Source organism: Amblyomma mixtum, chromosome 9 (genome assembly GCF_055824585.1).
Source record: "Amblyomma mixtum isolate Tamu chromosome 9, ASM5582458v1, whole genome shotgun sequence".
NCBI lineage: Eukaryota > Metazoa > Arthropoda > Arachnida > Ixodida > Ixodidae > Amblyomma > Amblyomma mixtum.
Window position 1 is genome coordinate 89,019,704 of NC_143020.1, and position 25,958 is coordinate 89,045,661.

The following is a 25,958-nucleotide window of genomic DNA, read 5'->3' on the forward strand; positions in this document are numbered from 1 at the left end:
GCTCTTCAGTTCAATACTAGTTCTCTTTTCTTATTTCTTCAGTCCCAAATGCCAGACTAGCAAGTTTATAGTCCACAAGGCTGTCTTAGCTATTGCATAGAACAAAGCAGCATGAACAGTTGTTTATTAAGGATCCATAACCTGCATCTCTACCCACATGTGTGAGCAAACCACCAGTAAAGCGCAAATCTAAGTGTCAAGTTAAAACAATCAAGGAAGCATTAATTGAATAAAGAAATCCACGGTGCTTACATGGTATGAGTAGTGCATGATGAAGGAGGGAGAGAAAGTGCGGATAAGCTGGCGTCATGGAAAGCTTCTTTTTGATGGCTTCGACCATCGCTGTACAACTCTTCGTGTCTACGTGCGCCTGGTGAAAAAAAAATAAACAACCCGCGGTTGAAGCCAGATGCCTCGTCTACAACAACCGCCTGTTAGTGCTTTGTAAACGAGGACATGAACCTCAAATATGCCATAATTTCGGTGTACTATCACAAAGCCATAACGCACCATGTCGAACTTCCTTGCCAGCTCTTTTTCATCTTCAATCCGGACCATGTCAAAGATGTCGAGATGCCTGAAAGTGAAAAGAAAGGAAATCACTTGAACGAAAAATGGGCATTCAGCGCCTGTCAACGTCTCTTTCCCGCTCTTGTTCGTTTGTTTTCCGTATCTTTTCGTACAATTAGTCACCCTGCCAAGCCGAATCAGTCGGACCAAGTTTCCTTCATTTTTTTTTTTGCTACCAACTATCAAGCAGCGCATTCCACTTGCTTGCAACATCGAGTTATAGGTGCGTGCAAAAAGTACATTCCCAATACTAAATTGAACACAAATAGTGACGTTTTCCTACTGAATCTAATACGAATCGTGTAGCCGAATAACCAATCAAATAAGAATCAAATAGTGGTAGCCCCAAATGAAATGCAAATCAATTTTTTTACAAACGTTCGCACAACCAGCGAATATTCCTGCAAAGAGATTAATCCAGTGATACTGGCGCTGCGGTAAGGAGCTGTAACTTATCAAGTTACGGGTATAGCTGTCAACAGACACAATATTGTTCGCCAGTAAGGTTACGCAAAATAGACCGTGTACGAACTTTATGGCGGACATTATACGTGTAGAGAAATTACCTTCTGTTACTGATGACAACCAATAAACTAGCCCCACGTCTTAGTATATAGGAAGGTCTAAAGCTGCGTATCAACCATGGCATCAATTCGGGCATTAAGGCAGGGTTTGCTATACCTGGCTGAGCCATGCCCGCCGCTTAAGCTTGAAAGCCAGGTACGAGCATTCTGAACGTCGGCACACGAGCTAACCATGTCGCGGCGCTGGAATTCCATCATAAGCAGACTGGTGGCGGTAGCATCTTGTGCGGAACCCAGCTGGGACGTTTTGGAAACGGTTCTCGAAGAAAACAACGGCCTGATTGAACGAAAAATTGCGCGAAACAATCGAGAAGTATTCGAAAACTGAAGAGCGTATTAGACTGCTTTGGAATAACTTTCAGCATGTAATACTAGATTCATTCAACGGATTGAAAAGCAGATATCCGATTCACTGCTCAAGAACTTTGAAAATCCCCCCACCCCCACCAATTTACTCCATGTTTCGATGTTAATACCAAAGTACTGAATGTGTTGACTACATCGCTTTGTGTCTGCTATTTTCTTGTATAGCGACTTTTTTCCTTTCACGCATATTTCTCGGATACAGCATTCGATACCTTGACATCATTGTGCTGTCCACAAAACATGGTCCTGGTTCATCCCTTCGAATCACTGATGTAATATGCCAGTGGAATTGAGTGCAATTCGCATTTCACCTCAGCTGTATTGTACGCCTGCTTTAAAAACTGTGTAAGCGAACGTACGCATGCAAACCTGTCCGTTTTTTTTTTTTTTGGAGGACGCTCTCTCCTCCTCTTTTACAAGGGAATGAAAACATTGTGAATGGTAATGTTTCCCTTAATTTTATTCTGATGAATATATCATAAAGAAGGACTGCGTATTTCTACCCTCCTTTTCTCAGACGCCGTCAGAGAGGACTGCAGCTCATTTGAATGCGAAAATGACATAAGCGCTAAAAGATCATATGCGGGCATGCACGTAGCATGAAATAATATGATAACGTTGTAAAATTGCTGTCTAAGTAGCAGTAATGTCAAATACTACTCGGAACGTTATGCTGGTGCTAAAAATTCACAAATAACACTTTATGTAGTACCTTAAACATTAGTTTAGCCTTCAAACTAAGCACTTCCTCATGCTGCGTTAAATGTTGTTTTAATGCTCAAATCATGAATATAACGTGGTGGTACAAATTCCAAATGTGAATACTTAACTATAACTATAGAACAACTTTACCAATATGCTTCCTGCGCTCTTAGAACTTTTCCGACTGTTCGTGCCGTAACGGTTTTTTTTTTTTTGCGCTGGAAGAATTTTGCAGTGAAATACCTCAGATGGTACCTTCTATGGATTGCATGCAGAGGCCAGAAATTTAAATAGAAAACTTTTTATTACTCATTCACTATAATCTCCCTTGAAATTTCGTTCAAAGCTGTCTCATAAGCTTGAGACCATGATATCCACTAAAATGTGAGTAGATGATTTGTATCTATCAGTAAAACATTGTAATGTCTTTAAGCCTGCGGTTTAACTCTACTTCCCACCACACACACACATATATGTATATGTATGCGTATATGTATGCGCGTATGTATGCCTATAAGTATGAGTATACTTATGTGCGTGCGCGTGCGCATGTGCGTGCGTGCGTGTGCGTGTGCGCGTATGCGCGCGTGTGTGCGTGTGTGTAGACCTACACTACATGCTTAAAAACGTAGCAATAGTTCACTGACCAGTCGAAACGTCAGCAAACCCTTTTTATGTTTTGAGCGTGTATCAGTCTTCTTTATAAGTATACATAACTTCTGGTCCATACATGTTTTGTTAACCGCTGGCTGGAGACAACACTTGTGAGGTACAGGTTGAGATCTCTTCCTCTAACGTGTGGCCGTTAAACGAGATACTTTTTGGTAGAACATGGCACTTACACACGTATTCTGCTTTCTCGAGCTTCCCGGAGACTTTCGTTTCTGATACTACGCCTACTATATTCTGTGCTCGTCCCAACTAACCTGTCGAGAGTGGCGTTCTCGTGTCCCCTGAGCTTCTCGATGATGGGTTGGATGCCGAGCATGAGGAACTCGTAGCGGAGGTGCAGCCGGAACTCGAGGTGTTCCTGGCCCGGACCGTAGTTGAGGATGGCGTTCACGAATGACATGATGGCCGTCTTCAGGTTGACCTCGTCTCGATACACGCCCGTGCTCCGGTCCAGGTCGTTGAGCACGGTCTGTGGGCGACACAGGGAAGCGTTAGGAAGGGTGATTACGGACTGCTCGTAATGCGCGTATTTAGAAAACGCTGCTTAACCGGAAAATGACTAAAAATCTTCTGCATTGACTTCGTGTTTGGTGCAGTGCTTCTGGTCCTTTCACTGCATCTCGGGATCCTCATCTGTTTGCAGGGAAAGCGTTTAGACTTAACTGTGTGGGAAATTTAAACTTCTGCAGACTAAAGGAAAGGATGTCCTGTTCCTGAAACATCTCCAGATCTGTCCTTTTTATAGCGCAGAGAAGGTATTAAATCAAGATACCTAGTTAGGCCCGCTTTCCGTACAGGTTGTTCAAGGTCATTTAGTCGTCCACTTTCCTGTAGGCTATATTGACGATTCCAACAAACATATTTTTCATGGTTTCTTAACATCTGCAGTTCTCTTCCAGAAATAAAAACTGAAGAACGACCCCTCACTTTAAAAAGAAAAAATCATTGGTCCCGCCTCTCGGTTCTCTAGCTGGAGAGACTGTAGAGATGGGCAGGGGTGCAATCTCACCTGGAAGCGGGTGCGTTCGTAGGCGTGCTTCTGGAAGTGGAGCATGGCCTCCAGAACCTTCCGGTGGCCACCCGGCACCAGGCACATGGCGCCTAGTATTTCAAGCACGGCTATCTTGGTCTTGATATTCTCCGTGCTCAGGCTCTGGGCGATGGTGTTGATTGCCGTCGGGTGAGCCAACACGTGGGCCCGGCCATTCTGCAGTTCGGAGAGAACAAACCACTGTGGAACCTGCGCTTGGTGAACTGCAGAGTACCTTGATCCGGCTTTGGTACTGCTGTAATACGTAGGTACACCCATGGGCAAAAGTAACGACCCAGTTCTCTTTATTCATTGCAAATTCTGTTTGCTCTCCAACAACACTAATTATCGTATATATGTTTCACGGTATTGCAATTTTCTCAATACCGCCTTCAGTAACAAGTCATGCATTTACCACCTGGAAGCAGTATCTCATAATGGAAACAGGTCTATTTTGCTCTCGAGTGCACTTCTGAATGCAGCACCCCAGAGAGAACATCAAGGCACTGCTGGCGAATGAAGGCAAGAGGTGAGGGGGGTGGGGGAGGTATCCGTTACTCTCGTCAAGTTTAGGCCTTGCAGCAGTTAGCTACGTGCTCCGCAAAAGAAGGATGGAAATAACGCTCGGACTCCGACTAAAATGCTTAAGCAGTCGCAAGTTCTCTACCTGCACCAATCGCCACAACTGTTACAAGACACAAACATTATCCCCGGCGTAACATTGCTTCGCAGTCAAAACTGCCATGAATATATGTTATCAGCCATTTCATTCATGTGCACTGACGCAGATCTCGTTATACGTAATCATGAAGTCCACCTACGAACAAGTGGCTAATTTTGCCCCAAAATTTTTCATGCCTACACGTGGGTCGTGCTCAAACTGGCACACACTGCATTTGGTGTTAATTCCTATTTAAACGCCTGCGAATGAAAACAATAATGAACGAGACTGACAGAGTAAGTGTCTGGATAGTTTCTTTCTGTATAGGTGACGAATTAGAATTGGTCGGTGACACCAGCGTTGCTATTTTCTTTTTTGTGCCTTTCCCTCTGAAACATCGCTGTTAAGGGAGATTATCCGGAGCGATGAGAAAGCAGTCTTTGTAAGCTTAAAGCGGCCGCTCCCCACAACTTGGCCCGGCAGTCAGACGGTCCAGGTCGCGTGAGTAGATCAATCGAAGATGAAAGCAGAAGCGCGTCGTGCTGCCTCATTGAAATTTTTTTGCAGAGGTTGATCCCAGCTGCCACAGCACAGGAGTAAGTGCAGTTAAGTGGCAAAGGAATTTGTCCTCCTGACAGGTAGGCCTTACATCACAATCAGGAAAATGATGGCTCCCAAGCTACTCAGCGCAGGAGCTGTGTACGATAATCGCTGCTTAGGAAATAGCTCTGCCGACATCACGTTAGATTCCATGCATACACAGGGAAGCGCTCAACATTTACAAGAGCAGAGCTAAAGCGTACTTGTTATAGCAAAATTATTTTCCCCGAGAAGTACTGAAAGAAACAATTAAGTCGGAGACCTTATTTCTTGGTTTTGTCAAAGCTAAAACCATAAGAGGTAATAAGGGAGTAATTATTCATTGACATCCACCCAAGCGCAGCCATACGGCTACAAAGGAAAGCTGTACAGCTTTCTCAGAAACTTCGTAATTAAAGAAAAATTCGTCCTGGTCCGGGGTTCGAACCCGGGACCACCACCTGCCCGGGGCAACGGCTCTACAAATTAAGCTAACCAGGACGACAAGCTTATGGTAGGGCGAGAGCTTATTGATCAATGACTCAAAGTGGGAACAGTGTTTGAGAAGCCGGGTATCATCGAAGCCCATTGGTTGCAATCCTTGACTTTAAGCGCCATACTGTTTACTAATTGTGGGAACGTAGAGCCGCTTTCTTACCGAGTTGTTCATGAGTGCCTTGACGCAGCCGATGAGGGAGGTGTGGATGGGACTTTGAGCCGTGTTGTAGTCCATTCCAACGAGGAAATTCAAAAGGCAGATCAGCCCATCTTGGTCTAGGAAGCGCGTGACAAAGCTGCAAAGAAAGACACACGACGCATCAGTAAAACTAGGGAATAAATACTGGAGCATGTCAGAACAATTCAGCATGCCAAACACACATGTTGACGCAATGAACACGCTGCGTCCAATTTGTTATGATTACGCTGACAAACACTGTAAATTCTAATCTCATTACACTGATATCAGTTATTGAAGAATTGCAGCTTTTTGAAGCACCCAAGAAGTTTTAAACAGAAAATTCTTACTGATCCTTACCGACTGAAAAACCATGGAGCGATTTGTGTACTCGCGGTGCAACATGCCTTCTTTCAGGCTGCGATCGAGAGATGACCTGCGACGGGCACTAAAACATGATGCAATTAACCTGTGCCCTTCCTGTCAGTTCTCCTTGTCGAAATGTGGCCTCTGAAATCTGCTCCAGCATACTAGCTACCCGACTCATTTTCTAAATGGTCTTTTATTATAGGAGATCTTAGCAAGTTCCAAAACATTGCATACCTTCCTTCGCCGTGGTCGCAAATATAGTGACAGATGGCTGCACGCACCTCCGCAAAGCGGACGAGTGAGGCTTTTTTAACACTCAGGGCGAAATAACAGGAACCAGATTTGCAGGAGCTCCTAATCACGTAATACATGTGTTTATGGACAACAGTGTTTATGGACAACACAAACCGCAAATCGGCAATCTATGGGCCGCTCCCGTTGAACACAGAAAACTGGTTTCTACGCCGACAAGAAGTCATTATTGCCTTCTTTGAGTAAAACAGTTTGGGATATAATAATAATAGTTATAATATAAGAGCCCCAGTGTACAGTCGTTGCGGTTTTCTCTGTGTGAATAGGATCAGTATTGTTCACAATGTTTCGTGCGCAAAACTTGTTTTTTTTTTTCTTTTTGATTTTGTATGCTGTTGCGTAAAGCTTCACCTGTTTGGTTGTGTCCGCAGAGCAGTTTTCAGGTTGTCCAGAAGTTTGGCACGTGTGTTGACTTCCTCTTCTTCGCGTGGAAACAGCAACTGGAAATGAAAACGGAAGAATAAGTTGACTCGTGTCTGCAGCTATGGCATAAAATCTCTGTCGCCCAAGTAGTGCCAAGTTTTAAACGACGGCGCACTCTGCAGATTTTACTAAAGTACAGTGCTAAATGTAACCGGAAATTGTGCCTAAGAAAATCTTTTGTTAATAAACAAGTAATTATTGCGAAGTGTAGTTTGTATTAACACCTCTTTTGGGGCCAGTTGGTGCATACTTAAATTAGAGGAAAAAACTAGCGCCAAACCAGGCACACCACAAGAGAAGAACGACGTCGAAACGAGACACAGGCACTAACACACAGTTATGAGTTAGCGCTTCTCGTCTAGACTTTTTCTTCTCTTGTGGTGTGCGAGGTTTGGCGCTAGTTTTTTTCTCTAATTCATGTAGTTTGTTTACAACCAAAACTGTGGCGCCACTTCTTCCCTTCTACCTTTCAATGCGGCATTAAAAACGTTTGATCGTTTTTCTTGCATGTTCTGCGATGCTTCTACACCCAAAATCATCCAGCAAATGCCAGTTTCAGTTACTTATACAATGTTGGGCATGCATTGTGAACATAAAAAGCAGGCTGAGGAAGTTCAAAGTTTACCATAGACATGGCGTTTACTCGTTCGATGTAGTAGTCCGGGAAATGGGATGATGTCGTGTCGCGCTGCTCCTGGAACAGTATACAAACCACAAATAATTTTTGGTGCGCGTGTGTCTGGTACAAATTATGAGATGTTTCCATTGCTTCGATACAAACTTCCTTGGAATGCAAAGAAGCCTGAAGTTCGTGCTAGCTTTTCGTATTCTAGAAGGCAACATGGTTTAGTAGAACTCGTGTACGTGCTAGTTAATTCGTTGCAGTGAGTAATTACTAACGCCTTTGTAAAAAATGGCGAAAGGAAGAACATGAAACAGCTCTCATACACATCAGTTTGATGCAACTATACAAGCTTGCAATACCCTGAAAGACCGCATTCGCAGTATGCTACCAAGTAGACACATTTTCAAAGTGTCCAGATATACTTATAAACTCACTTGCAATCTCTAATTCAGGATAGTTGGGGCAGGCATAACTACAGTACGCTGGCTAAACTCGAGAGTCGTCAAAATAACGAGAATAAGGTTAGGCAAGAACTGTAGTACTCCGGACAGTCAAGAGAGTAGACAGGCACTTCCATTGAAAACGTCTGCAGGGTTCTAGTGCAAAGACGTTGGCTTTCAGATGTCAAAGGCTTGTTGAATATAAGGTTACCGGCTAAGGCCACTTTCGACCCCATGCTAGTGTGCCCCACTGACAGCACTTGCCAGATAGACGGCTAACTTCACGAACGGCTTGAAAAGATTCTGAACTAGAAGGAGCATTTTGGAACTCCTTACCGTTTTTTTACTCAGGTACAGCTGCCACTTCTTTTCCGGTGGTAGGTTGAACATCACCTCCTTCTTGGCCGCAGTGAGGTCAAGTTCGTCCTGAAATGCGCAATGCATCAAAATAACGAAAAAGCAACCAAAATGAAAAGAAGCGTCTTAAATTTTTCCCCTCAAGAATTATTCTCAGTTCTATTAAAAAATGTCAGCAAAATCTCGAGCAGAGCGGGACAAAGTATGCAATGCAAATGCAAATATGCAAATATATCATTTATATATGCCACTAACATAGGTCAATAAACATCTGACCATTCCCAACTGCGTCTGCCCTGCAGCGCATACGATAACCATGACTGCGACTAAACATGTGACTGTTCTTTGTAGCACACTGTAGGAAAGAATTCATCGTGGCTGTCACGTTAAGCTAGGCCCACAATAGGCACAAAAGTAATTTCCCCTCAATCACAGCATAACATTAATGTTTAGGGCGTTTAAAAGCAAATTAATAGACATCAAGCGTACAGCATGACGGTAAGCATACCTTCCTTGATGAGTTGCTTGATACCTCGTTATTCATTATTTTCCAGACATTTCTGTGAAGAATAACTTGCATATGACTGCTCAATGTGATTTCAAAGCAAACGCCATTGCATTTCGTTCTGAAACTTTTGCCCCCCAACCTGTTCCTTCCTTAGCCTGCGGTTCCAGTTAACCTCTGGCGCAATCTCACATAGCCGCATGAGCTGACTCTGCGGTCAATACACTCCATCTAGCGTGCTTCGCGCATGCAGTCGTTTTGCTACGGCGCACTTTAAAACGAAACGTATCACCCGTGTTACGGCATATTCAGCTGGTCGGCCCTGAACCGGTTTAAACCGGTCGCTTTTCAACGATGCTGCGACACGTTCTGCAAACTAGCTCGCATTCACGTTCCGCACGGCATAAAGCTTGAAACGTTAAGGCAGAAATTAAAATAAAATCCCCGATATTTGTAAGGGTACTAGTCAAGCCAATTCGTGACGGCCCAGGCGATGTATGGTGACGTCGACCTTGTCTTTTTTGGATACGTCTTCCCGCATAACGGTTGAGGTTAAACCATTATTAGGGTCGAGAACGGTATCTCGAGTCAAACTATTAAGAAAACAAGTTACCGTGTACACTAGACTAAAACTGCAGTAATGAATTGGCCACTCCCCCCCGGAATGCCGGTAATCTGGGCACACAAATCCGAAAAGAGCAACAGGCTTCGCTTGTGTATAAATTTCTTCACACGTAATGCTCCCCGGAAAGCGGTCAGATGACGGAAGCTGTTTGATGTAAGCTGCTTGCGAGTAAGCAGGGTCATGAAAATCGGCCGACGCCATTGGCTGGCAGGGGATTCTTTGACGAGGAAGAGTCGCTTTGTTCGTGCGTTGTATCCCACTATAGCAATTTCTTCCTTTGTTTTATATTTCTTGACCGTTTCGTCTTTATGTTGCCCAAGTCTGTGGCATCACTAATGTGTTTGTTACTGACGTCCAACCGGAGTGAGGCTATTAAAGCACCTTTCCTTCCCTCATAAGCAGCCAACCAGTCAGTTTAGTTGATCACGTGTGGTGTCGTTTAGCTGCTCCCAAAGAAGGCGTGTCGCTTCCACAACGGTAACCGACAAGATGAAATTCCACCAAACCACTCTTGGCTACACTGACCACCAGCTCGGCGAACTTGGCGTTGAGTTCGGCCTCGTCCGGCATCGGGTGGGTGGGCGTGAGTAGCGGGGGCGGGGCCATGGTGACCACGCCGTTCTCGACCACGTGGTAGGTGATCTCCGGCGGCTCGTCGGGACCCGAGGAGAAGCAGGAGCACAGGCCACCTCCGCCTCCGCCTGTGCCGGCCTTTCCGCCTCCCCCGCCGGCTCCGCCGCTCGCCCGATTGCCGGCAACGCCACGGCGCCTCCGCGCGGGCATGGCCGGCAGTCCTCCGGGAAGCGAGAGCACTAGTTGCTGCAATCCAGAGAGAAAGAGAGGAGGAGGTGAGTCTCTGGGAACAAGCCGAATGCTTATGTGACGTATGCGCCAAACTTTCTCAATAATACGACGAGCTTAACGACAGCCGGACGGCTGGACAGCAACTCGTCGCCGTTGTGCTGCCCTGAAAAGACGAGAGAGGGCGCTCACCATCCACTGCGCATGCGCAGTAAACGCACGGCTTAAACGGTATACGGCCGCGCTAGTACATTTTCGCTGTGCTAAACGTCGCTATCTGCTGACATTTGAAGCTTCGTTTTCAAGACGTTAGATGAGGCATTGCGAATTGAACGTTATAACTGTTGTTTCGTTGTATACGCAGACAAGCCTTGACCATGGCGGCCTTGAATGAGATGTAATGAAAACAGCGCGACGTACGAGGACAAAAAAATTCAGGGGGGGGGGGGGGGGGGGACTTTGTTGACTTAAAGAGCGATGAGGCGAAAGCCTTTAGCGCTGTGTTGCTGCTTGTGTCAGTGATGTGTGGTTAAGATGTTAATTAAGTACACAATTGTTTGTGAATCTTAATTTCTGGAGACACTGGAGGGCGTTTGGGAGGCATCCGTCTGATTCGACGCCTTTCTGCAAACACTCTACATATGCGTTGGCAGGAAGTAGCCATTAGCACTCTCGGCTATGGAACGGAAGGATGGTGGCTCGAATCCCATCGTGCACGAAGATTTTTTTCTAGCCTGACTAGAAAAAGTGGGACCCCTCTGCTGACAACCTTCTGTCGACAACGATGAGGCATTAAAGGCTTTCGCCTTAAATAGTAGAACACACACGACAGGACCAGCGCCTACTCGCACTTGAGTATTTCGCATACGCGCCTGCCGTGTCCTGAAGGCTTCTGGGAAAGCATTTTTTCTTTGTATCCATTATTTATTCGCAGACTGATTTATTTCACCGTTAACTTATGGCAAGGACTTTTTCGGGCTCGTGGAGGTGTGTTTAATACAGCAGATGTCCACGAATGAAAGCGTGTGCGCAGCGCAAGCTGCGTCATGCGCGTACAACTTAAGCAAGAATTCGTGGAATACAAATTTCTCAGGAATATTGAATAAACAAGCTGAACGCTGAATCAATCAATCAATAAAGATTAAAGGCAAACGTATCGAGTTTAGAGCGCAGTCAACCATCTACACTGCACGTCAGATGGTGCCCAACAATAAAACGAAGCTTATCTTTATTCTCGCTAAAACCAGAACACGATGATGGCCTCGCGATAACGGACGACACTGCCTGCTGCTACTAGCGCCACACCGCGTAGCTCTTCGCTCTGAGGTTTCTGGCGCTGACGTTTTGCATACGCCACCATGTACGCAGTTGGGCCAGTGTACGCATAGAAGCGTGCGTGAGCCCCACTGCGTCGAGCGCTCAGCCGTGAGCACGAAACGAGGTGGCATGGATGAGTAACGGAGCGTATGCTCAAACCAAACGAAACGTAATCTTCCACGTGTTTGCTTGGCCGGGATATGCAGCGTGGAAGGCGGTTTCGCTAGATTTTGAAGCGATCTCGGTTTTGTCTTGAGCTAGACTGTGTAAAAAAAGGAACGCATGATTCAGGATCAAAAGTCAAGACACCAGCGGATTTTAGCTAAAAGCCGGAAGACCCGGTGAAGCGTTATATTAGTTCAATGCCTGCTTTCTGCGAGCACATTAGAAAAGGAAGCTAGGTCGACAAGATCTCGTTTTCTGCCGCGGTTATGTTTATATGACCACAACACTAACCGCATTAGTGACTCACTTTGAGATTTCCGTGCGTGATGCCATAAGTGGCAGATGTGTATACAAACTTCCATTCCAGAAAACAGTTGCCCTAACATTGACTAACAAACCCAGCCCCCCAGTTTTTAATTGTTGTTTTGGTAGGCCATTACTGAACACAGTTTCTGAGTACAAGTACATTGGAGTAACATTTATGGCTAACATGTCGTGGTCTGTACACATTGATTCAATATGCGGCAAAGTCTTGCATGAAATCGGGTATTTGATTCGTACGTTATCTCCGGCCTGCCAAAAAGCACTGAACTTGTGATGTACAACTCTGTAATTCATCTTTTCCTTGGTTACGCGTCCTTAGCCTGCAGCCTTACCACACACTGTAACCGAAATTACGGAACTTGGGGCTGCGCGGAACCAAGCAGTTTGTTTCCATTTTTCGGCGTTATAGCCGTACCTTCTCCCATCGTCCGCACTCTCATTAGTCTTCAGAACATCGCCACACCAACGCGCCGAAGTTGTTACACTGCTCTGTGAATTCGCCTTACCGCCTGTCATTGCCTAACGTTGACTGAACAAACTTCCTCAAGAAGCTACCATTCGCTGCATATTTCCTTCTTAACCATCAACTAACTTAATAAATATAGCTTCCCTCAAACGACAGATGAATGGAGCTCGCTCCCTAGCAGGAGCCGTGCACTTCCACTGAACCAGTTTATAGGCAGTATCGAAACTAGTTAAGTTTATAGTTTGAGTGTGTGGGTACGCGTGGTATACTATGCCTGCGTGTTTTTTTCTGATGTAGAAGTGTTGGGGACCGGGTCCTTGTTCTATGATACCCTTTCTTGCTGTCGCCCTGGAAGGGCTGCAACATACATAAATAAATAAAGCAAATATGCCACTACCTGACTTGTGTCTTTGTACACTTGTCATTCTAGGCATGTTGCCAACATAACAATATAAAAGCACCTGCTTAGCTCAAAACTGATGGTTTATTGGTTTATTGGGGTTTAACGTCCCAAAGCGACTCAGGCTATGAGGGACGCCGTAGTGGAGGGCTCCGGAAATTTCGACCACCTGGGGTTCTTTAACGTGCACTGACATCGCACAGCCCACGGGCCTCAAGAATTTCGCCTCCACCGAAATTAAGCCGCCGGGGCTGGGATCGAACCCGCTTCTTTCGGACCAGCAGCCGACCGCCGTAACCACTGAGCCACCGCGGCGGGTGGCTCAAACTCAGGAATCGGACCAGTTTTCTGGCTAATAACGGGGGGGGGGGGGGGGGGGGGTGTAAAAGCCTAATTACGCGTACTACTTAGCACCTCAGTTTGTTTGTTTTTGTTTTTTATTAACGAGGCAACTGCTGCTTAAAGGCGCCTGTTTCATTGTCGCTTAAAACGACGGAACAAGTTTCGCTTTGACACTAGCATCAATTCTACCTCGGCGGAACTAAATGCATGCAGCTTCACGCCGAAGCTTCGAGCAAGAAGACGGAGCACAAGCGTCGGATCTGACCTTAATCAAAATTCGCATCACGCACAACGCAAAGGCGATGCATCTTGAGCAAACTAGTTAGAAAATACATGATTGCGCTTGATATACGAGGCCGTTGAAGCAATTCGACCGCATTCATATGCGCGCTTTAAGAGTCCGCATTTTCGAACAGTCTCTGCCGCCGATTCCGCATACAGATCTACAGATAATAGACATTAACCCTTCGCTTAGCTTTAGCGCTAATCTACTATTCATCCAAAGCTGCGATTAATCCTCTCACTGTCCTGATACCGCATCAAAAGCAAGGGATCCTTCCCCCGACGTCGAGATCAACGACAGATAGTTTTAGAAAAGTGTCTGGTCGGAACAGGTCCGTGATTTTAAACCGTACCTGCGTCAAAATTATTTTCAGCGCATTGTCTAGATCGTCATGCCCTTACTATCTCTCGCTGCGCTAACCACTAGGCAAGCTATTACCGGTGTCCTCGTCATCAGCCAGATAAACGCCTCTTCCACTGATCGTCACTTATCCCTGTCCTGATTCTGCCGCGACACTTTACCCATCAGACCTCCGAAAAAAAAAATCGCGAGGCTTAAAAAACAGAGTAAAAAATGTGCTGCCAGTTTCTGACGCTTCCCGCTCGTCGGCAAACGCAGTCATGCTTCGATAAGTTTACCTCTCGCGTCGAGTCGTCGAAATCCATCCTGGTAAGGGCTGTCGACACGACGACGGACCGTCGTACCATAACCGCATCGTTTCAGGCGCAGTCACATCGTAACGCACCACACATCAAGCCAAGGGCAACGGTGTCCACCCACCGACTACACCCGCGATCGCCACACAGCACAAAGTTCTCAGACAAAAGCAGGAACACGCTACTTAAGATGAAAGTCGCTTCCAAAACACGACACGGCACCGTCTTCATCTACAGCAGAGGTCATGCTAAGGCTCGCCTCTCAGGTTACACACGCAAAACGAAAAGAAAAGAAAAAACGCTCAGTTGAGGTGAAAGCAGCTCATTCAACGAGCGGCAGTCACGTCAGATGTCTGGCTCAAGAAAGCCGTCATCGAACGGCGCCGTTTGATGACGCTGTTGGCATACACTTCATGTAACGTGGTCCGCTTTCAGAGCTGGACGCACGCTGGCTAGATGGGTGATCGTTCGCAAGATAACGGCATCGCTGCTAAACGAGTGTGAAATTCGCTTTCACAGAACCACGTCACGGCTCTGTGTCTCACTGCTCCGAACATCCGAATGCGTCCGTTCAGTCTCGATTATACAGGAAAATGTTAACGCTGACAGCAACGTTGAGGCGTAAACGAGAAAGTGTTCAAATATTGAGCAATGGCAAATTATGTGGTCACTAGGGGGGTAGAACTAAAGTTTAGAGTTGGACTACACGCTTGTAAGCCAAGTTTCGATCGACAAGTACGCAAGCTAACATTGAAGCTCTCTTATCACTGATTATAATACTCTTAACCTATCATTAAACGCAAAGTATTCCTTTGTTCTTTGTGTAATGCAGTTTCATGCAGCGTCGTTTAGGACGAGCGACCTAAAATTCATAGCTTTTGCTTCTACAGAACGGCTGTTGGATGGTAGCAGGATGCTCTCAGTTCTCTAAAAAAAAATTAAGAATCAACGCACTGCTAACCGAACAATTATGTAGATTCTCTCAGTATTCCTTACGCACAAGTCTTTTCGTACGCTAATTTAAGCAATAACTCGTTTACGTTAATTCATTTATTCATTCATTCATTCATTCATCAACCTGGCTGGAATTTCCACGCGTTCGTTTAAAAGCGCGTAAGACAAGCTCTACAGCACTCTTCTCAGTGAAAATCAGTATCTCTATGCATTGCGCATTCATTACACAGGCCAAACTAATTTAATCCCTAATTGCGCGCAGTTCCCGCCTAATTCAAGATCGTTATCGAAGCCGCGTTCACCCTCCCTTCCGACCGCCGTAAATCATCTCCACCGTGACCCACAAAAGCTCCTGCATTCACGGCGATCCCTCACCCCGTGCAGTGCGAGGCCTATTACAATGTACCAACCTGACCACATACTGGACCCGCAGAGCTATGCAGTGCGGCGTGACCAATACATTGAACGATGATCGGCAGTGACCACGCACAGGCATGGGCCGATGGGTCATAGGATCGAGAGTGATATCGCTGAGTCCCCCTCGAGCTTCCTCCATCTCACCCTCAATTCCTTTTCAATCACTTCCGCAAGTCGAATGACGACCGTTTAGAGAGGAAGTGGTTTCTTGCTTCTGACTCGAGCACTCGTAGCCCGCTTTGAATTTTATGGCGGCAGGGTTAACCGCTGGGTTAACTAACCCCCGCATGGTAGACCATGTCAGCCATGCACCGCGATGTAGATCGCGACCCGGAAGCGAACAATGGAGAGCTATAGTAGTTTAACACGGGAACGTATCGTGGTTGTCGCGTTTCCGTTACGCCGAGGTGCATCATGGGCGAGCCGGAAACCGCAGCGCTTCTGTGGCGACATCAGTGAGAGCTCCGCTTAACAGAATAATGACAGAAATATAAAAGCTTAGTCTCAGGTCCTAACACTTACTAGCGAAGTCATTACTAAAACTTCATCACTAGCTCAGCTGTTGCCAATGTATCAGACAAACGAACTGCCAGGATGCTATCGATACGACATTCAATGACGCAGTAGATTGCAAAGGTGCTAAATATTGCTCGGTTGATATGCATTGGCTCCAAGAAGGACTCGGAACTCATGATGAGACCACGATCTTTAGCTTGCAGTAGGCAGCTGCACAGTGATTATTGAACGCCTGGTACCCAGAAATTGTTCCAGGGGTTCATATTAGGGTCCGTAACATGACCTCTAGTGTAGCTCTAGTAGCCGGCGTCTTCGCTTCGGCGGACGCGGTTGTTGCGACGTGCGTCTGTTCTTTCACTCTTTCTTCTCACTTTTTTTTTAACTCTCCTCTATCTGCCCGTGGCAGCGATAGTGGCTCGGCTCGAGCCAGTCGGCAGGCCCGTGCACTTTCCTTTTCATCCTTCTTTCTGTCCTATGAAACTTTAAAGCAATCGGAAAAGGGGTGCGACAAGCATACTTTGCACCCTTTTAGGTAGCCATAAAATAAGGGTGCCACTGTAAAGATCCCGTTCTTGCTATGGGTGCAACGAGCATACTTTGAACCCTTTTGAGAGGGTGGAAGAGTGTGAGTAATAGACACGGAAATGGACCCTTAAGGGTGCAAATTTTTTTACAGTGTAGTTACAACCTTATAGACCTATACCTACAGACCATAACCTCATGGACTTATACATCATAGACCTATAAGGCTCCTGTATTCTAATACATGGTCCTTGTGGGGAGTATCGTAACTACCGTAATCAAATACACTGCAGGAACAGTACGTTGTTGGTGGTGTCGACACCGATGCCGATGCCGAGACAGCAGTGATTCGCACGCACCACGGCGTGCCTTAACGCCCAATGTCGCCGTTGGGCGACGTTTCGGCACCGTGGCGCCGGTCGATCCGGCGCACGACTCCGGCAGCAGCGGAGCGCTTCCAAGAGAGGTCGCCCTCTCCTTCCCTCACCGCGGTCGGTCCGTCGAAAGAGGTCAACGGCCATCGGCGTTTCGCCGCCGAGCCGATCACGCATAAAAGGCTGCCCCATTGTCTGTGCGCCGCCGTCGCTTTGCCCACGCCGGAACCGGGCAACGACGCGAAACAACTCCGAGCAAAACAAGAACGAATTGAGAAGAAAGAACAGAAAAGAAAGATAGGAAGAAGCCGGAGCAAAGGCGCCGCTGCGGAGTTGGAGAAAGTGAAAAGCTCTTAGTGGCTGCTGGGGTGCAGGGCATCATCGCGCTGAAAGCCACGGTCTTATGTGGCCTGGGGTCGTGCGGCCGACGCCACAGCACGCAGCAAGCAGTGGAAGGTGGCGCAATACTCGTTCGTGGCGGTTGACCGGGCGCCCAGCAGAAAGCCGGTACGTATCTACACGACCGGCGGTTGCGTATACGCATGGACCGCACTTGAGGCCCGTCGCTTACTGTTCGTACAAATGCGTCGCTCGGTGGGTCGCGCAAGCCACCCGTTTGCAACCGGTATTTCGCGAAGCACATTCCAGCCTGGTGGGCTTACATCTGATGCTGATGGGCTTACTGTTTCACATCTACGCCGTTCCTCGAAGCGTATACCTGAGTACGCGAACGCTTATGCCCGCTTGTGCGTGGTTTTGATCAATCACCTCCCCCCCCCCTTTCCAACCCTCCAAGCTTCTTGTAATGGGTACAAGAGTGTCTGTGTTCCAGGGACGCTTCAAGAACAAGTGTTCGTGAGTTCGTGACGTGTGATAATGGACCGCCAGCTGTGATTTTAGTGTGTGCGGGCAGATTGAGTTAGACGTGCGGCACCTTGCGCTAATAGGAAAGTAGCTCGTCACGCTTCCAATTTGTCGGGATTGAGAGGCGCAGCGAAGAGTTCGCAGTGAATGAGCTTTCGTTTAGACCTTACTGATGGGCGACTGCAGTTTTTGCGGCCGCTTCAATTCATCTGCAAGCAGGTTTAAGCTTCGCCTTTTGAAAGCCTTCCTCGTGATCACGGAGGAGTAAAATAAAAAGAAAGCCATTTGGAGAGTGAGTTAGAATGATAATTGAAACGCTTAGTGACCGCTACTTGTTCGGGTATTAGCAAGGCCTCCGTTATTCAAGCGGTGGAGGGTTGTGAACCTTCGTACCTCATGGATCTTGGAGGACGCTGCCCAACCTCCGTACGTCAGAAATAGAGTAAGAGTTACGCTTTGCAGACAGTTTCATTGAGTTCTTTCAAGGATGTCAGGTGAATCAAATTTTATTGCTCTGATTGCACCCAGTGTATCGACAACTCCAACATCGCTGTTATACAAGTCATTGTCATTGTCATTGTCGTACAAGTCATTGTCATCGCACACCATTCCTAAAGAATGGAAACTAGCTAAAGTGACACCTATACACAAAACAGGAAGCATATCAGATCCCTCAAATTTCAGACCAATTTCACTAACAAGCACTGTATGCAAGTTACTAGAGCACATTATCTTAAAGCACATAACAACCTACTTAGAGGAAAATCAAATTTTAACACCTTTTCAGCACGGCTTTCGGAAAGGAGTTTCTACAGTCACACAACTAATCGAACTTACACATGACATATCCTTCGCTATTGATCAGCAGAAACAAATCGATCTCATTTTCTTACTTTTCGAAAGCTTTCGACCGCGTTTCACATTCCAAACTTATTGTGAAACTTAATGCAACCCTTGGAGCTGGCCCTATAGTAGATTGGATCGTTGATTATTTGACTGACCGTACTCAATTCGTCGAAATTAACAATGTTAAGTCCGAAACAACTAATGTTACATCCGGCGTGCCACAAGGTAGTGTTCTTGGCCCAGTATTATTTTTAATTTTTATAAACGACTTACCTACTAGTATTTCTCACAATATTAAACTTTTTGCCGATGACTGTGTACTTTACCAGGAAATTAACTGCGTCAATGACCATATAGCTTTAAATAACGCTTTAACAGCAGTGACCAAGTGGTGTGAAGAATGGCAGATTACTATTAATGTTAAAAAATCAGTTGCTTTATCCGTAACCAGAAAGATACACCAATCAAATTTTCAGTACGCATTAAACAATATTCCTCTTGATTCGGTGTCCGAATATAAATATTTGGGCATAACACTAACCTCTGACCTCAGATGGGATTCTCATGTTAACAATGTCACATCAACCGCCTTAAAACAGTTATTTTTCATTAACAGACGCCTCAAACTAGCACCATCAGAAACAAAGCTTCTTGCGTATAACACATATGTCAGACCAATTCTAGAGTATGCTAATGTTGTTTGGTTTCCTTTCACTAACAAGCTCATTAAACAAATAGAAGCAGTGCAGAGGAAGGCGGTCAGATGTATATTTAATAGACACAGGTTGACAGACTCACCAACAGAACTAATCAAACACGCAGGACTACTAACCCTTCAAAACAGAGCAAAACTAGCGCGCCTTAAAACCATGTACCAACTCGTACACAATCAATTAAAAGTCGCCACTTCAAGATACATATCACAATCACAAACGCGACAAACACGTAATAAACACATACACACTCTAAACGAGTTTTCATTCCGTGCTGACACTTTCAAATATTCATACTTCCCTCGTGCTATACGCGAATGGAAAACCTTGAACACATCCACTGTTAGTAGTCCATCATTGAATTCCTTTAGCACACGTGTGGAAAATCAGCTACTTATATCTTAGTATTTATTGAGTTCATATATGTCATTACCAAGTTATTCCTTCCGTTTGTGTTTTCACTTGTGGTATTATTGTCCGCCAAAATCATGTCACATGCTCCTCATTCTGGTTTATTTGTTATTCGTATCTTCTAATGTATAATCTCGTGTCATATTTTTTATGTACTTTGATTAATTGCCATTGCTATTTTTTTTGTGTGCCTCTGTACTTTGAATGCCCTCCCTGTTACGATCCCTGATGGGATTGACAGTATCGAATAAATAAATAAATAAATAAAATAAATTATAATCATAAAACTGTTGCAAATAAAAGACACGTGGATTGAAATAACGCTAAATTTTTTCGCTTCTCCAGGATGGCCTGGATTTTTCAGAACCACTCAGTTTACATCAGTAGACAACCATCAAATTTGCCAACGAAGAGTTGATACAGCAACGCGGAATAGTACTCCATTTCAGACTTTACTGCTTCGGAGTTTTCTCGACGACAACTCTGGTAGGGTCCTCATCCTGAATTTTATCAAGAAAGCTTTTGTAAAGAAAGGAAGACATTGAACAATCTCAGGTATAACCTGTCTTTTAAAAACCAAGTAACAGAAACATTTACCCGACTTGTCTTCCGCGCTGTGCAGTTACTAAATTGCTGCAGTGCAAACTAGTCCGGATGTACCCTGCTTTGACACTAACTCGTCGAAATCGACAAATTTTGTCGGGGCACAGCGCCGATGGTAACTGCGTTTTCGAAATTCTGAAAACTGATACGGACACTACTTAAGGTCGGGGGCTGCACGCGTCTAAATAAATAAGGAAACTAACGGCAAAGCTTAAAAATTAGCTAATCAATATTAGTTAACCAACCTACTAGTAAGCACGTCTTAGCTGTATTTTGATGCGCTACACTGCTTACAATGCTATGCCGAAAAAACCGCTCTTCAAACTCAAAAGGCTATTTTTATTTAAATTCCCAAACATCATAGGTGAAGCATCCAGTGTCATCTTACAGGAGTCAACAAGAGTTAAATAGAAGTAAAAATACACTTCCAGATTAACTTCTCATCTCAGTTTCATCGTATCCTACGAAGGTGTCGGTGCAATTTGTTACGCTAATTTCTGTACGCTCTGCACAGCTGCACTGAGAACCCTTCGTCTGGCTCACTTGTTACCCAGGGACGCTGGTTAACTTTCCGCGCAAATTAGATTAGGTATTCTGTTCCTCTCTCCTTCCTTTTTCTCTCTTTATTTATTTCCGCTCTATCCGGCTGAGTGGTCAGTTTCTTTGTTTTGCCTCTTCTGACCAGCGGTCTTCCGATGCTGAGCCAGCCACGGACGAATGGACAGCGCCTGGGTGCCAGAATACTGCCACAGAGTGTTGACCCGTAACGAAGTACGCGCACAAGTGTAAGATACCCCATAAGCTTGCACAGGCGAAAAAGCTGCTATTCTTTCTTTTCTTTTGTGTGTGGCACTTCTTTGTCTTGTTGTCGTTGTTTAACTTAGTGTATTGTCGTTTCCGTTTGCGTCGCCGCTTAATGACTTGGTTCGCGAGAAAAACCAGCCCGTATATGCATTACTGCCCGGGTCGTCGCCACGACACGTGGCCAAGCGGGTCGTTTCAAGAAGCGTGCTTCCAAGAAGCGAGAAGTACCGAGTAAATCGGAGTTGCCACCATCATTGGAGACGCTCGGACGAACACTTTAGAGAGGAGTTCGTGCCCGAGTGATTTTCGAACATCTGTGAGGCGCGCGCGGCAACATGACGCGGAAGTGACGACTGTCCTCCTGATGGGTGCTGCGTCGACTTGCTGTATTGCTTGCAGTCTTGCCGTCAATGTGGGGACGTTGGTACTTGGCAAAGGTTAATTATTTGTTTGCGCCGGGAATATCGCTGGCATACAGTGTGAAAGAAGTAAGACTCAGAAGGAAGAAAACTGAACAAGGCTCTGCTGACCTCTGTCCTTAATTGAGCTAAGACAGAACGCTACAAGTACCCAAGATACTCAGGGGAACGGGTAGCGTTCGTACCGTCTCTTTCGGTCTCCTGTCAGTCCTGTTGCGCAGTAGTGCTTCCTAACGTAGACGTAACCAAACCAGCCTAGTAGAAACCCGCCCTCTTAAGTAGGTGTGCCTATAGCGCTATGAGTCTAAGGACGTGTCCCAATCGGAACAGCATGTTTCAGCTGGTGATTTGAATTCAGATCCTGAGTTCTGATTGGACGGCGACGGATATCTATCTTGCTCCTTAGCGGATTCGGCGAACGGCTTCGGATCGCCCATTGGAATGCTCCGTAGGTGAGCTGCAGCACCAACGATACCCAAGTGTCTCTGCTGACTTTGCATTGTTCTTCTAGTTCCAAGAAAAAAAATACGCTTCCATCCTTTTCTAACTACTTCGGCACTAAGCGACAGCAAAAGATATGCTACCTCTTAACCGTACCCTCCTCCCCACCCCCAATCAGCCATAAGCCTCCAAAGAAGTTGATGTCACTGTGACTTGACCGTTTGAGTTAGGGGAGTCATGGTGCTTACTAACGCAGCATGGAATGAGTTCTGAGGTGCCCCGATTCCGCAATACGAACAGTACGCTCATTCATTGCGAAGGCATTTGTTGGCTTTTAATGAAAACTTCACGTACGATTACTTACTATACGTCTAATTAAGCTGTAGTTCCCACAGGCTTTGCTGCTAAAACAAGGAATCCAAACGACAGGCGTTGAAAGGGATATCAGGCATGGCGCTCTTGATCGTGAATGGCTCCTTTTTCTAATTAGTTCTAATTAGACATTCATGTCTATCGTATATGTATACTTAAGCGAAGACAAATGTAGCCCGGGATGGCAGAAAATCTGGCAGGGTATGAGGTTTGCAAATTTACAGGGCACGGTGGCCACTGTGGAGTCTGTAGAAGGATAATTGTTGGTCATTAAGTGGAGCTTTCTCTTCCTTTAGTCTAAAAGTAACTTGACTCATGACGATGATAATCTGGTGACAACAGAGATGGTTGTAACAGTGACTAGCTATGCTACCTGTAAAGTTGGCACGTTCTCTTTTGATGCTAAGACTTCCCCGAGGTCACTGACCTTGTCCCATTACGACCAAGAACGGATAGCTAGGCACTAAGAGCTCGGTTCCTCAGCCTCCTCTGGCTCGCTGCAGCAGGCGCCCTGCGTTGTCGTAAAGTCATTGTCGCGTTGCGCGAATGCCAGCGGCTAAGCAGTGTGAGGATGAGGGGAACGGGAGGGAAGGTGACCGGAGGTCGTCTGTCCGCGGGTGAAAGTGCTCCCCGCTGATGGCGACCGGTCATCCGTGACCAGACGCCCCAGGAACGCCGCGGCGATCCGCATGACCGCCGGACGACCACCGCCGCTTATAGCGACCTCGCTCGTGGTGAGTAGGTTCGTGCATGTGTGCGTGTGTGTTGGCATCGCTATGACGTCAATGTCCGCCGACGTGGCTCTGCCGGCAGCGGATGCGTCATTGTCCTACGAGTCCCTGGCCTTGTGGGCCGGCGCCAATGAGCCGTCTACAACGAATATTCGAGTAGAACGAAGCTGCAAGCTTCCTTGCTTGTGGGTGCTAAACAGAGGCATTGATATTGGAGATAATAAGTAGGCTTGTTGGTCAATGAATTAACTGGATAAACGACGAACAAAGAACACACCGGAGCGGACACAAAACTTCTGAACTGGACGAAACTGACCGTCTTGTTCACTAAATAACACCTACTTTCATTTTCTTCCTAATATTGATGCGTGGCATAAATCTTAAACCTTGATTCACTTATAATGCTTGGAATAACTTTAGTATATTTCACACCTAAACCACCCTCCTCCTTCCGAATGCAGTGATGTTTCGTTCGGATGCTGGCTTTTACAAAACTTCTGTAGAAAAAAATGTGGCAGAAATATGGATTTTTGGATTTAATTAAGGGAATTGTCGGCTACGGCCGACAATCCGTCCAGTCCTTCCGCCTGAGATTTGACAATCTGTTCGCTTCACCTTGTCTTAGGAAAAATTTCCTTCTCCACACTGGTTCGTTTGTGTTTCTGAACTGCGCCAAAATGATCCTCCTGACTCATTACCTCTGTTACACAATAAGGCTTCTCAGAGGCCATTTTGATCACATCGGGCTATCCGGAAGATTACTACTCTTTTCAGCACCGTCGAGTTTGTCGTCGTTTTCGTCTTGTTCCCAAGCCATGGAGAAGCCAACAACAATGGAAAGCACAGAAGTCGGACTAAGCTATGATAAACAGGCCTGCTGAATAACGCGCAAGATAAACGCCAACGTAGTGAAAAAGAAAGAAACCGGCGCTGAACACGGTAGCACTCCGGCGTACCCCCCGTGACGTCACCGGGGCAACCAGTCATCGTTATCGCCAGCTGGGGAAAACACGGATCGATATAGTCCGCCTTGCGCCAGGTCTCTCCCAGCGCCAAGGCAACGGCGGCTGCCAGCCAAGCCACCCTGAAGGAAAGGAAACGGCGGCGGCAGCCGGGGATTCCGCGTTTTTTCGCGTCCGGTGCAGCAGACTCCAGGGGCTGTGGCGTTAGTGGCGGTGTTGCCCTGATCTCTTTCGGCTGCACAGGCTGTAGACTCTGGAGATTTTCTCCGCTTGGGTTGGTCGGTCTCCGCGCCGCCAGGATAATCCCCTACGATTGCACCCCGCAACTGCTTTGCACGCTTTACTGCAGTCCCCAGGGAAAGACGCTGTGAGTGTCCAAGGCGTTCGTAACGTTTACGAAGAAAGAGAAGACGAAGTAGTCAGGAGAAAGCTCCTTTTAAACCTTCCAGAAAACCAGGACATTCCGGTTTTCTTTACGCGGAAATATTTGCGGACGGAAAACTTTTTCTTTTCCCGTACGTGTTCAGTGGAAGCTCCGTGAGGAATATCATTCGGAGCTCACGGCGGAGCGCCCCATTACCTTAGTGTGTTCTAAGCGAAAATTACCATGATCACTTTCTGGTCATTGAATGTCGTCGCCCTTGAGCGGTTTCTTTAATGAGTTTGTTCTGAAAATGAGAATTAGTTCAGGAGTACTTACGCCGCACAAACCGGGTAGGTGTATTTTACCTCGATAGCTTCATAAGAGCGGCTTTCGCTCGGGTAATCGTGTTCTGTGGGACAGCCATGACCATGTCCGAGCAAACGAATGTACTAAAACTGAGTAGTCCACTGCTAGTGTATTAATCTCTCCAACGAATCGTGTTGGTCCCTCCAGTCGAGTCCTCACATTAAAGTTCAATATAATAAGGTTTCTTGCTCATATCTGAATTTTCCGGTATGACACCAGTTTTTACACCAAGTCGTTGCTTGGTTGCTGCCAGACGACTTTTTTTTTTAACAGCCGGTTCTTTATATAGTTGGGTAGAACTCAAATGTGCACTGACCTGTTATTGTTCCTCCGCATGTGTAAACAGTTAGCTGTTAAAGCGCTTCTAGCTACCTAGACAAAGAATTTATCGCAGCTTGAAATTATGAGCGCAACCGGGCAATGACGAAGGCTCTTTGGTGGTCCACTGAACAGGAACCACGTTTTGTGTTCTAAGCATCAGACCGGCGCGGCTTCAGTGCTGTGAGCGCAAGAACTTTGATGTCTTTGTATTATTTGACAAAGTGAAACCTTAAGGTGGTCGTTTCGTTCAGTTGCGTGATTGGTTAATGTAGTGAAAAAAAAAGGGGGGGGGGGGGGGGGGGCGGGGGTGCAGAAACGCGCCGCAAGGTTTTGACACGGAATTATGACTTTCGTATAAAGAGCTTAGAAATTCGCGACAGTATTGTGGGGAAGACTTTGTCTATCGGAGAAAAATCTGCAGGCGGAAGTTCTAACATAGTATATACAGTGATAGTGCTGGTATTAATAAAATCAATTTTTAAAGCACCCACATTTCATATCGGAGAGAGTAGGCAACACAAAAAAGATTAACAGTTATCAATGCCGTATTAATGTATTCAGGTATTCATTTTTCCCTAATACAATTTTTGACTGGAACAGTGATGTGGTTTGCGCACCCAATTTTCAAACTGTTATTGAAATGATAGCTTGATGTACCTTATGTTATCTTATCGTTAATACTAACTAGTTGTGAAGTGATTTCTTCTT

The 25,958-nt window shown here is 46.0% G+C and overlaps 1 protein-coding gene across 2 annotated transcripts in view; it reads right to left on the reverse strand.

Annotated features, from left to right (window-relative positions):
• DAAM (disheveled-associated activator of morphogenesis-like protein) overlaps window positions 1–25,958 on the reverse strand; it is a 126,987-nt gene that overhangs the window by 20,761 nt on the left and 80,268 nt on the right. Inside the window, exons 1-10 of one of the 2 annotated variants that reach the window (XM_089560774.1) lie at window positions 14,233–14,316; window positions 10,022–10,315; window positions 8,346–8,435; window positions 7,570–7,638; window positions 6,873–6,961; window positions 5,823–5,958; window positions 3,904–4,101; window positions 3,149–3,363; window positions 511–577; window positions 253–370 (exon numbers count right to left, since the gene is read on the reverse strand). In XM_089560774.1, the coding sequence (XP_089416900.1) occupies window positions 253–370; window positions 511–577; window positions 3,149–3,363; window positions 3,904–4,101; window positions 5,823–5,958; window positions 6,873–6,961; window positions 7,570–7,638; window positions 8,346–8,435; window positions 10,022–10,315; window positions 14,233–14,301 (1,345 nt within the window). In that variant the 5' untranslated portion in view covers window positions 14,302–14,316. Of the gene's footprint in view, window positions 1–252; window positions 371–510; window positions 578–3,148; window positions 3,364–3,903; window positions 4,102–5,822; window positions 5,959–6,872; window positions 6,962–7,569; window positions 7,639–8,345; window positions 8,436–10,021; window positions 10,316–14,232; window positions 14,317–25,958 lie in introns of those variants that run through there. The other variant, XM_089560773.1, reaches the window with a different exon arrangement.